Genomic DNA, 13,590 nt, shown 5'->3' on the forward strand with positions numbered 1-13,590 from the left:
AGAAATATGGTTCAGAAGCCTTGTTTACTTTGTCAGATGCAAAGAAATTAAGATTGTTTTTATTACCCCCTCTGCAGTGTGCCAGCTAGGTTTCCAACATTCATCATTTATTCATGATAAGTGAATTAAGAAACACTTCCCAACTGCTTCATTGTTTCAAAACCAGCTACAAAACAGTTGACCCGAAAATGTACACACACCCTAGCTTTCATTTTTTAAAGGTTTCCTATACTTCCTTCTATTTTCTCATGCATTTGATTCTGCTTATTTAAGGGATTGCATTTGGCAGTTTTTGCATTGTTATAAATTCCTGAGACTGGGTAATTTATCAAGAAAGGAGGTTTCATTGGCTCACAGTCTGCAGGCTGTACAAGCATGGCACTGGTATCTGCTGGGCTTCTGGGCAGGCCTCAGGGAGCTTTGACTCATGGCAGAAGGCGAAGCAGGAACAGGCACATCACACGGTGGAAGCAGGAGCAGAAAGAGAGTTGGGGGATGTATGCATCGGGGGGGGGCAGATGCCACACACTTAAACAACGAGATCTTATGAGAACTCACTCAGCACTGAGCCATGAGACATCTGCCCTATAACCCAATCGCCCCCCACCAGGCCACACTTCCAACACTGGGGGTTGCAATTCAACTTGAGATTTGGTGCAGACAAACATCCAAACTATAGCAGGCATTATGCCAGCTTTGCTTTGAGGCCTCCATGGGCTTCTCACTGAAATAGAAAGGGCCAGCACTGGGTACCAGCCCCACCACTCACTGTGAACTCAACAAGCCTTGACTGTTCTTTTTCCACAGAGCCCAACCTTGGGGCCACCAATTATTGAGAATGATAAGCATCTATAGAAAGGGGAGACTTTTACTTAGTTCAGCAGATTTTTGCGAATCATAAAGGTGAATGCCTCGGGTGTGTATGGATCATCAGTCAACGTGTGTCCTGATCCACTGCTGGTGGCTAGATTGGTACAGACAGATATCTTATTCAAAGGTTTCCAGAAATGGCCATTTACAATATGCAGATGAGGCAGGTTTTTAAAACACATTATCTTTATCCTCTGCTTCGCTAGACTTGCCTTTAATTTTCTTATTTCTGATACATTTTAGTACTAAGGAAAGTGTCTGAAAATCATGTGTCTTTACTACTTTGTTCCATTAAGCCTAGTCAAGTAGTGTCTCCACTCAAATGCGTGCTCCGGAAAAACAGACTTTGAGTTGTCCACTGTGATAGCCCATTGTCCCAGCAGAGTGACCAGAAGACAAAGGCAACCAACCCAGAATTAGATGCAAAATTGGAAATACTGAGTGTAGATGAGGCTTTTGTTTTAGAATATAAGACATCAAAACCAAGATACTCTTCTTTTACTCAGACTGATAAAACTACTGAGAGATTTATGATAATAGAAGATTTTGAGTAAATTGCATCTCAATTAATTCACCAAGAAAGATAGTATATGACATCTAGAATTATTCTAAAAAATTGTTCTCCTGCAAGGATATCATTTAGTATGCACTTTAGAAATTATATTTTAGAAACAGGTTTATGTGAATATCAATTTATATGCATGGAAGATTTATAACTCTCTGAAGAAATTTGCTGTAAATATATATTGTATCTGTGTTCAGGGCAAAAAGCTTTAGAAATGTGAACATTTTAGAGAGACTAATGGCATTTTTAGAGACATTCACAGTAATTTCACTCTTATAAAGACCTTATAAATGTAACTACTTTTATGGAGAAGGAAGTAGCTCACAATCTATAACTGTACTTATTATTTACATTTATAGTGGGATGATATACATATTTTAAAACTGCCTTTTATAAATATATTAACTCTTGCAGTGGAAAACAAAAGAGATTCTTGTTCTTGTCAAAAACTAGGAACTGAATAAATTATGTGAGCAATAAGTCTTTTGGTTTTACAACTCTTTCATGAGTTGTACGTGAAGTAAAATTTCACTCTAGTCTTGTATATGTTTACTGTATTTAGTATTTACAACAGAATTGGCAATACTACACCCAAAGATAAGAAAATATTTGTACAAATGCTGGAATCTAAATATTTTTGTTTCCCAAAGTATTTTGTATGGCATAACTCATACATCTTAATGTTTAAAAAGCCATTTTTATTCTCAAATACAATTTTTACCCAAGTATATAAAAATTAAGATATATTCAGAGCTTGAATTATTTTGCATGTTTATTTCTTCTTTGCTTTGGAGAAAACAGTCTGATTATGCCCCTACCCCTCTGGCCATGCAGTATTGACACGCTTCATGTGCCATCCTAGGCTCTAGTTGATGTTTGCCATGTTTTGAGAAATATTCTCATGCCCTCAGCTTCAAGTGCTCTTTACATGCTCATGGCTGCCCAAGCCTCCTCTCTGTTCCTCTCCCAAATTCTGCATCCGCGTATACCCAGTGGCTGTCTCTTTCTTTCTGTCCTCTAACACCACTTGTTAAAAAAAAAAAGCCATCGTCTTCTCTTTCCCATCCCTGTCTGTGGCTCCTCTGTTTCGTCATTTATTCATCACAAAGCTAGTCCTTTGCCATTTTCTTACCTCTCCCTCCTCTCTCGTGCCTAGCAGAACACTGAGCCTACAAACTCCTACCCAGAGGATTGCGTTGAGATATTTAAGCTATAATCATCACCGGTCAATCTGTGCCTCCTCACTGCCTCTCTCCTCGCCCAGGACACGAGCATCTCTATATCTGGGTTAACCCATCAGCCTCTGGCAAGTTTTTGTCCCCCTCCCCCACTCTTCTCTCAATGACGAGGCTACAGTAATCATTCCACAGGCAGACGTAATGACACTTTGTCAACACAGTATCCTTTCCATTGCGGTTGGAATAAAATACTTATTCCTTAGCACCATTTATAAGTCCCCATGTGTCAGAGGCCCTGCTTAAGTCTCACATTTTATTTCTTCTGCCTCGCCCCATCATATCTGAGGGTAAAGCTATACTGAATGTGTCTCCATTTCTAGAATGCACCACCACATATAGCCTATTTTTGCTCTTCCTGAAATTGTTAAATTTTACCTTGCACAGCTACATTGAGATGTCACTTCACTGGCCGTCTTTCCTAATGCTAGGAATTTGCATATGACGGTTCCTCTCCTGTCCCTGTGCAAGCACCCTGCGTATCCCATATCACAAACACAGCCTTACCACAACTTGCTGTAGTTGTCAGTTCATTCATCTGTATCACCTTTTAGTCTGTAAGAACTGAGTGCAGGAACATTTGTTTGGCTTATCAAAATATCATAGTATCTCAGACAGGAGCCAACACAGAATACTGGCTAAGTTACTATTTATTTAATGAGAGAATCAATAAATGCCTTAATGTAATACATACTTGCCTTTATCAATGGATCACTGAATAAATGTGTGAACAGTAGATGAGTGGTCACACCACTGGACACTGCTTCTTGCAGGAAATCATCCTGGAGATTTCCAAGAGAAACCTGGGCACAGGCAAGGACCTTGTTAGCACTGGAAATAATTTGCATTTGGGATGTATTACTAAAATAAATCATGCACAAATGAAAGGGATTTCAACCAAAGGCAATATATTGTGAACAACCTCGTATTTAATGGTTGCTATGTGTCCCCCCAAAATTTGTGTGTTGCAAAGTTAATCCCCAGTGCAGCAAAATTGGGATGTGAGGCCTAATGAGGGATGTTTAGGCCATGAGGGTTTCACCTTCATGAAAGGATTAATACAACTATAAAAAGAAATTGCAGAACTGTTTCTCTCTCCTGCTTTTCCGCCATGTGAGGATATAATGATCTTTCTCTCTGGAGGGGTGCAACGTTTAATGGGGCATCTTGAAAGAAGAGAGACTAAGGCCTGCTGGCACTTTGATCTTAGACTTCCCAACCTCCAGAACTGTGAGCAATAAATTTCTGTTCATTATAAATTACCCGGTCTCAGATATTCTGTTATAGCCGCACAAATACAACTATGACAACTGTGTAAAAGGAAAGTTCCATAAAAGGAGACTGAGGAGGGGTGGACACAGGCAGAGGAGGATTATGAGGTTTGCTGAATGGAAATGAAAGAGGAGTGTTTCAGAAAAGAAACACAAGGAAAATTATATAGAAAACTGCAGTGATGACATATTATTTATTCTGTGGTATAAGAGCAGAACCATTTGGTTAATAGAAATCATAGTCGAATCACTAAAAGTAGTGATATATTAGACTTTTAAAATATTATATCTGAAATAGTTCACATGGTTCTCAGAGTTAGAGACATTTACTCATTGCAATGTAGAGTATGCACCATTGGACTTAGGTATATACAATTCAAGTGGGGTATGCAAGTGCTGAGTTTCTGAGAGACTTTAACATAATTTCCTCTTTATTAAATTAAATCAATCATTTTTAGCTTCTCAACTAGGAAGGAATGAGTGCTGGCTCCAAACACTCATTACTATATTTTAACTTTTTAAAGAGATACTTTGACTCTCAAGAAATTAATCTTGATAAATTTAGCCACACTGAAATACAACTATTTGAAGATTAAGTAAAGTCTATATTCAATAACTAATATTAATTCAAATTTCAGCTTAAATACATTTTCTTTGTTAGCCACTTCGTGTTTCCTTTTATACAGACACACATACTCTCTCTCTCTCTCTCTTTCTGAATAGTAGTCACCTTAACCTCTGATAACTTTGCTGATTATGAAATTCTTTTAATAGTGGAGATGAGTTGTGATTGAACGGCACACTCTGCCTGCTCACATTTTAAGTAATTTACCTAAAGCTGTTTTGTGAGGTTAAAACAGATGTTCCAGAGTAGAGTAATTGGAATGAGCCCTGGCCTGCTTAATTCAGTTTTGTGAAGTGCCTCACTGATTTCTAATTGGAAGCACATAGGAAATATTGACTTTACGAAAGGAAAGAAATTCCCCAAGTAGGAGAAACTTCCTTATTTCACACATGAATGTTTATTTTTACAGGCCTGAAATAAAATGGGTTAGTTTTATTGTTAAAGATTTTCTTGTAGGAAACATTTACTTTTATGACTTAAATGCTTTCTGCAGTTGAAGTTTTAGAGAACAGTAGTTTGTCAGGAGATTGCACGTGATTTTATTTGGAGTTCTAGAAAAAGCAAATTGAATTGAGTAATGCAACATGATTATTAGACTCTCTGATACTCTGACATTTTTGCAAAGATATAAAAGCTTTAGCATTATTGCCATTCTTTCAAATTTGTGGAAAACAAAGGTAATCTTAAGTGATTTTTGACTTTCATTGTTTTTCTTTTCTTTCTGAATTTCTCTTTCCTTTCCTCCTATCTACATTTTTCCCTACCTTACTCTATCTTTTACGTTTTTGTTCTTTCATTTTCTTTCTTCTTTCCTTCTTTCCTTCATTTCTGACAAATGATATGAAGGCAAGAAAATCCCTCGAATCTTTAATAAAAAGCAATACTGATTCTTGCAACTATTTTAATGTCCTGGGAACCTACAATATATATTTTATCTTTCAGATTTAAAGATAGCTTCTCTTTCTTTAGCAAACCATATATTTGGAAATCAAAATAACTTCTAAATATAAGCACCCTGCTATAACATGAATAAGTACTACTGAAATAATTTGTGCAAAACCAAACACTAATTTTGAATGGGCTTGTAGGAAATATAGCAATAGGGCATACTATTGAAAACCTAATTAAATTTATAGTGAGAACACTGGCAAGAGCCGTAATTATTTGGGGAGATCTCTTGGAATGCCTGGGCAAAAAGCTCAGCATGAATGAAAATTCCACAGAAAGTGTTACAAAAGCAAACACACAAACCCCATCACAGATTGAAGAAACATTGTCAGGCTAACAAGTGAAATAATGCACGAAATGAAATGAAAGGCAAGGTTAGGAAAGGAGAAAGGATAATAAAAATACCAAAGAATCTCCAAAAAACTTTAAAACTTAGAACCATTAAGTGAATTTATCAATTTTTTACAGTAGTGTTACAAGCATGACATAGATAGTAATATGTTTAACAAACTGTGCAATATTTGTACACTTAACACTACAAAACATTGCAGTGACGATTGAAAACTCATGCAAATAGAGAGGTAAGCCACGCTCATTGATATGCAGTTGTCATTGAGACACTGAATATTGTTAAGGTACCTGGGAAGGCAGAATAGTGGCCCCCAATGATGTCCATGCCCTAACCCCCAGAACCTGTCAATATATTACAGGGCTAAATAAAGAACTTTGCCTTGTAACTAAGCTAAGGATCATAAGCTGGAGAGATTTTCCTGGATTGTCTAGATGGGCCTTTAGAAGCAGAGACTTGTTCTTGGCTGAGAGATAGAGGCGGCGTGACTGTGGAAAAATGGCCAGACACGTGCAATATTGCTGCTTTGAAGATGGTGGAAGGGGAGGGACCATTAACCAAGGAATGTGGGTGATTCCAAAACTGGAGAAGACAGAAACAAATTCTGCTTTATAACCAGAAGGGAACGTGCTACCGGGGCCCTGGTGTCAGCCCAGTGATACCTGTGTCAGACTTCTGACCTATGCAATTGTAAGACAATACATTTTTATTGTTTAAGCCACAAAGCTTGTGGAGATTTGTTAAGGCATATCAAGCTAGTATAGTAGCTTCCTGTTTAAAACAATCCCAATTTAAAGCCTGACAGTCTTTTTTTTAATAGAAATTGGGAAATTCATCCTAAAAATTATGGAATGCAAAGTACTTATAATAGACAAAAGGTTCTTGAAGGAATAAGACACAGACTTTTTTCAAGACTTACTCTAAGTCTTTCACTTGTAAGATTTCAAAGCTTGCTATAAATCTATACATATAAAGTTGTTAGGTAATACAGCAAGGATAGACCAGTAGATCAATGGAACTTAAAATATAGTGGCTACAAATGAACATAACAAGCCAGTTGATTTCCTATGAAGGTCTCAAGGCAATTCAATAAGAAAAAATGGTCTTCTCCACAAATGTTGCTGAAAAACAAATAGTGCTGGACCATCCAGGCCTTTACATGGCATTCACAAAAACTCACTTGAAATGGACCACAAATATAAAAGTGAAAATTATAAAACTTTCAGAAGAAACTATAGTATAATACTACCATGAACTTTGAGTAGATAAAAATAGGTACAGATATGGCACTTAAACAAAAGAAAAGAAATAAAAGTGTTTTTCTGCTCATCAAAAAACATTTTTAAGAATATGACTAGGCAAGCCATAGAATGAGAGGAAATACGTGTAATACTAAAGTAGAAAAATTAAAAGAAATTGAATTTACAGTTTAAGTTTACACTAGAATGGGTATGAAGTAGCACCTCCACCCACCCACCCCAAGTAAGAGTTAAGAAAGAAGATTAACTGCTCCTCTGTAAGGTCTGTGAAGCATTAACCATATCTCTCCCCCACATATTTTGTAAGTTCTGTAAGCTCCTGTTTTTCTTGCTGTGCAACTGTAAGGTCACACGATCGATAAGCATGAGTTGCAAGATGTGTTTCCCAAGATATAAGCTGAGTCCTAAGAATGTCACCTGATAATTAACTGCTTGGTACTTGCTTTTGTAAACCAGCTTCCTGCATCATGTAATTCCCACCTCAAGGTGCATAAAAAGCATTCATTTTCTTTGTTTACTGCTCAGACTTTCAGGATGCATGTCTGCTGAGCCAGTGTACACCTAAAATATACCCTCCTGAACTCCACTTGGTCCCTCCACTCTCTACATATATCTGAAAAATGCATCCAGATCATATAAAAATGCAGATAGAATAATAATAGAAAGTTAAACAATGCAGTAATAAATGGACAAGAAATTCCTGAGTAGACAATTCACAAAAGGTGGTCATTAAGCACACGAAAGCGTTCAATATCACCAGTCATCAGGGAAATGTAAATTAACCTACACTGAGATAGTACTTCAGTGGCTAACATTGTTTTACTATGACAATATCAGTGTCGGAGAGCATATGGCAAAATTGCCAGTGAGGATAAAGAATAGTAAAACCACTTGGTAAACTTTTCTGGCAATTTCTTACCAGATTACCCAGAATTCTGTTTTAGAATGTTCAAAAGAGAAAAATGAAAATCTACGTTGACTAAAATGACATATGTCCATAGTAGCCTTATTCAAAGAGCCAGAAACAAATGGCTCAACTCTCAAGAAGAAAATGATGAACATATTGTAAGGTAGTTGTACAATGGACTACAGCTCAACAGTGAAGAGAGAAAGTGTCAATGCATGCACAAGCATGGACGAATCTCAAGAACATTATGTTGGGCAAACATGTATATTTCTGTGTTTTATTGATGTGAAGTTTAAGAATAGACTAAACTAATCTGGGGTGCTATAAATCACACTGTGTTTTCTTCTATGGGATGAAGATTGACCACAGTGGGGCAGGAGGGAACTGCTGGTGATGGGAAATGTTCTATATCTTATTTGTGGTGTTGATTACACAGGTACACAGATTTGCCCAAGTTTAAAACTGTGCACTTATTATTGCCCATTTTATTACCCTTAAATTACGTTATTGTTTAAAAAAAGAATATTTGTAGAAATACAGCTAAGATGGCTTCAGTTTCTAGCACAACACAGTTGAGGTCTTTTAGTTTTATGATTTGACTTCGGCTGTTTTGGCTCCTCTGGCCTAGGAAAAAATAGTACTTACCAACATTTATCAATTGAGTATGAGCTACTTTGTATTACAGAAACATACATTATTTCAGGACTTACTATTCTCTATAAATCAAAAAGACATACAATGACCATTTTAAAATATTCGGAATAGAATCATAATTTTAAAAAATTGCATTGTCTCTATCCCTATGTGAGACATAAAGAAAGTGGTGGTAATTTTCATTTGATGAAAATGTACAGCCTTTGAGGTTGCATAGCAACCTTAGATGTCTATATTGTAAAAGACAAGTTTGAAAAATAATGTTACCACTTACAAAGTTTGTAAGACATTAATAAAACAGGCTGGGCTCGGTGGCTCATGCTTGTAATCTCAGCACTTTGGGAGACCAAGTCAGGCTGATCACTTGAGGTCAGGAGTTCAAGACCAGCCTGGCCAACATGACAAACCCCCGTCTCTATTAAAAATATAAAAATTATCTAGGTGTGGTGGTGCAGGCTGGTAATCCCAGCTACTCCAGAGGCTGAGAGACGAGAATCACTTGAACCCAGGAGAAGGAGGTTGAGTGAGCCGAGATGGTGCCACTGCACTCCAGCCTGGATGAAAAAGTGAGACGTCTCAAAAAAAGAAAAAAAAGAGAGAGAGAGAGAGAGAGACAGAGAGATAGAGATTAATAAAACAAACACAGAATGTGTAAATGGGAATATAAAACAGATAAAAGCCAAAGTGATAGAACTGTTAAACAAAAATGCCATAGAAGGAATCAATAATACCTCAAATTGGTTCTTGTAAGGATTAATGAAATGAACCAAGTTTTGGAAATACTGGTCAGAAAGATAGAGAGGGCATGCACAAAGTGACTGATAGTGTGCGTGCAAAGGGAAACAGAACTACAAAATCAGCACAGCTATTAAAAAGGCAATAAAAGAAAAAGCACAATAAGAAGATATAACCAACAACATCATGCCAGCACATTTGGAAACTTAGACAAAACTGGCAAATCCCTAGAAGGTAATAACTTTAAAAAGTATTGCACTAAATCATACCAAGAAGTAGTCCAGGAGAGTCCTGCTCCATTTTCAAAGCAATGTACCATTAGACCACAATAATCAATTCTTTTACACCCAAGAATTTAACAACAAGTAAATGCCTGATAATAAAATTATTAAGTAGAACGTAGAGCAACAGAAAGCCTTGTTAGGAGTAAGAGTGACAATCTGAGCAACCTCTTGGAGAAAAATATATTGGCACTATTTATCTCTTTGATACTGTCCAAACTGAGATCCCAGCAATTTCATTTTTAAGTACATATATCCTGGTGTATGTGTGCACTGAAAGATATAAATGAGACTACTTATGGGAACATTGTTTGTAAAAACAAATAAATGACTGCAAATATCTTCAATATTCACTGGGAGAAAGGTGGATCAATTGTCATATATTTGTACAATACAATTCCATGCAGCCAAGGAAAAGAATGAAACTTGGTTAAACTCATCAACTCTGATGACTCAAAAATGCAATGGTAAGCCATGAAAACAGGCGTGGAAGAATCTATACAATAGGATTTCATTTCTATAAATGTCACAAACAAATTAAGCAATATGTTGCTTGGGGATACTTCCATATATGTGTGCTAAGCATATAGAGAAGATATTAATGGTTAACCCAAAAGTTATGATAGTGGCCAACTCTGGGAAATAGAGAGAGGCATAGTTTTGGGGAGAAACTCACGAAGATATCATTTAAAAAAAATGTTGAGTACATATTTTTAAAAGTTGAGTACACTGAAATTTATTTCATTATTGCCTTTTCCATAGCACATGTATATTATATATACCCTTTATATGTGTGATATATTATAATAATTTTTAAAATTACATTAATTTCTCAAGTTACTTAACTCTTATAACTTGAGATTGCATTTCTCTAATGGTCCAATGTGACTTTAGGTTCATACTGCCCACGCTGCTGTCACAGAGGAACAATACCAACAAGTTAGACTTCAATGAATTGTTCAATTAAAACAGAACAAAACACACTGTACCATATAATTCCACACATAAGGAGTATAGCTTAAGTACTTTCAGGTTATATTATGGCATATAGTCTACACTGTCCTTTTGTGCTTTGTTGTATTTTGCCTTTCATGTTTTAAAGTTTCGGGGTAGTGATTCATTCAGTGCAACTTACTTTAAAATACATTTTTACTGTTGTGTAACTAGTTTCTCATCCTACAAATGCACATAATATAAACCTAAAAGTTTTAAAATGTCCTTTTCAAACCTTCAGTGGTTAAATCCTTATTGGATAAATCATTTTTGTTCTGAATCCAGAAAGGGCTGCAATAGTTTGAATATCTGACATCTTCACAAAAGGCATTGGGAAAGGTACTTTCCTGGGACTGTCCCAGGAAGGACTTCTGAGTGGGAACGCTGATGCCGTCTCATTCCAGCTGCCAGTTAGACAGCACAGTGTGTAACTTACTGATGAATCCTTAGCATCTGCCATGGTGGTTCCCATTTCAATTATCTTTAATATTTCAGGCAAACCTGGTGAAACTTCTTTTGATGCATCAGGCAAACCCACACCTTGTGAACTGTAATGAGGAGAAGCCGTCAGGTAGGTTAGGAGCATCCTGGGACCATTGAGCAGGTACTGCTTCCTTCCTTTTGTATCGGGGTATCCATCTATCTTCAGCACAGCTACAAAGTGAGAGCAGGACAAGCCTGTGAAGCTGTGTAACAACAAGCCTAGTTCAAGCACAGTTCATCATCACCTGTGCTCGGCTCCATTCCAAGAGGCTATTCACAGTTTAATCTACACTGTACCATTGTACTTGGTTGTATTTTGCCTTTCATGTTTTAAACTTTCAGGATAGTGATTCATTCAGTGTAACTTACTTTAAAATACATTTTTACTGTTATTTCATCCTAGTATCTCATCCTACCAAATACATGCTTATCCGTTAAGGTATTTTTGAAAAATAATAGCGTTATTATCTGTGCAGATATTTAAACTACAGGAAAAATACACAGGCTGACATTCTCATGCAAATTTCAAACTTTGAAAATCTTGACTTAATGTTACTTATTTTTAAATAAATATATTTTTGAAGATTTCTAAAATTATTTTAGTCACTGCCCTTTTGTATATTCATATACTTATTTAATAAATGAATGCTACATTAATTTTGTAACTTTTCAAATTTAACAGAAAGTTACTAATCATAATGATTTTTGCAATAGTAAAAAGAGTTCTGAATAACAAAGAGAAAAATCTAGCATAAGTAATACCACATCAAAATTTTGAAGGCAGTAACTGATCTGAATAACTTAATGAATCTATTATTGCTCTTGCTATACCTCTGCTAACTTAAATGTACTTTACTTTTGAGATTTGTCATTTGACATACTCTCAGGAGTATGAATTTCTAATAAATCTCCAGTTAAAGCCAGAAGAAGGGATTTTTCTCTGTTATTTATTGGAATTAAGTATCATTATTTAATGTTTATTACTTCATCTTCTCTGCTAAACTGAAGATTTACCAAACCGAAATTTAAGACAGCTTAATAGTCACAAACTTCAGAATCAAACTAATATTACTTACAGTCTAGTAATTTTAACATTAACTATATTAGTATGCTAATGATAAATATCAAAAGAGCAAATAGAAATTTTTAGGTATTTTTAAAAAATATGTTTACTATGAATAAAAGTCACATCCTCTGTTAACTCTAATCTGGGTCTAACAGTAGCTCACGTTTTTAAAGTTCGTATTCCTGGCTTATTTCCCAGACAAGGGAGGATATGACTGACTTTTGACTGCATGGACTCCCGTGGCATACTCGCACCATTTAGGTCTAGTGTCATTTCAAACAGATGTCCAGGCATGGCGGTTGACAATCTTAGGAATGGAGGCAATGAATGAACTTCCGGTCTAGATTCAGCACTGGTCATCTCCGCACAGTGCATGAGGACTCTCTCAGGCAACTTTTACCGTATTGCTCATGCAAAGTCGACTAGCAACCTAGTACCTTATTCATGGCCTACTGGCAATACAGGACGCAGTGCTGGGCCCATAATAGATCCTCAGTAAAGATTTGCTAGTTGAATGAAAATACTTTTATCACATGCAAAAAGCAAAGAGTTATAATGCAGTGAGAGGTTTCAACTAAAGCAGATATGCCAATAATCCAGGCAGCAAGAAGATAAAACTAGATAAAACCAGATACAAGAATAGAGCAGAGAACAGTAAACCAGAAACCTATGCTATAACTGGGCAAATGAAAGTCGTCATCAGTATTATAATTTATTACTGTTTTTTTATGTTTCTTGAATTTGGAATGGATTCATAAAAAAATATCGGGGGGGCGGGGAACAATTTGTTAGGTGGGACAGAAATTTAATCTACCAAAGTAAGAAAGCTGAACACTCACCTACTTTTTACATGTATATAATATAATCTGAGGCAAATAATGACAAAATCTTTACATAATATCTTCTTGTGGCAGCTACATTACTCTGACCAGTCCAGAAGGCCACATAACTCTCATTTATAGACACAGGTGGTCACACAGTCTGGTCCTGATGATCGAGAAGCAGCAGCTGCTTCCAGTAGGTTCTTCATTGATATGAATGTTGATTTTTTCCTCATGCTCTATATCAGTTTCTAGATCAGTAATTGTCGTTAGTATAAACTTGATTGATACATATATATGTTGCTGCCCAGACATGTTGAGATGTTATTGTTATGTGTAATTTGTAAGGAAATATATTTATTTATATTTGCAATTGATAAAGGTAAAAATATTATGGCTAGAGAGCAGACCCCTTGTTTAAATAATACAACTGAGTATTTACTTGTACAACTACCCATTTAGTAGAATGTTTATCGAAAGCCAGTTACATGCTTTGTAATCCAGTCGATGGGAAAGTATAACTCTTTC

General features: G+C 36.2%; 1 protein-coding gene across 4 annotated transcripts in view; it reads left to right on the forward strand.

Annotated features, from left to right (window-relative positions):
- Positions 1–13,590, forward strand: part of MYO16 (myosin XVI) — a 702,722-nt gene that overhangs the window by 298,489 nt on the left and 390,643 nt on the right. For all 4 annotated transcript variants that reach the window (XM_073014491.1, XM_073014490.1, XM_007960876.3 and 1 more), the window contains exon 8: positions 11,188–11,263. In XM_073014491.1, coding sequence (XP_072870592.1) covers positions 11,188–11,263 — 76 coding nt within the window. The remainder of the gene's footprint in view (positions 1–11,187; positions 11,264–13,590) is intronic.

The sequence above is a fragment of the Chlorocebus sabaeus genome, chromosome 3 (assembly GCF_047675955.1).
Source record: "Chlorocebus sabaeus isolate Y175 chromosome 3, mChlSab1.0.hap1, whole genome shotgun sequence".
In the NCBI taxonomy this organism is placed as follows: Eukaryota; Metazoa; Chordata; class Mammalia; order Primates; family Cercopithecidae; genus Chlorocebus; species Chlorocebus sabaeus.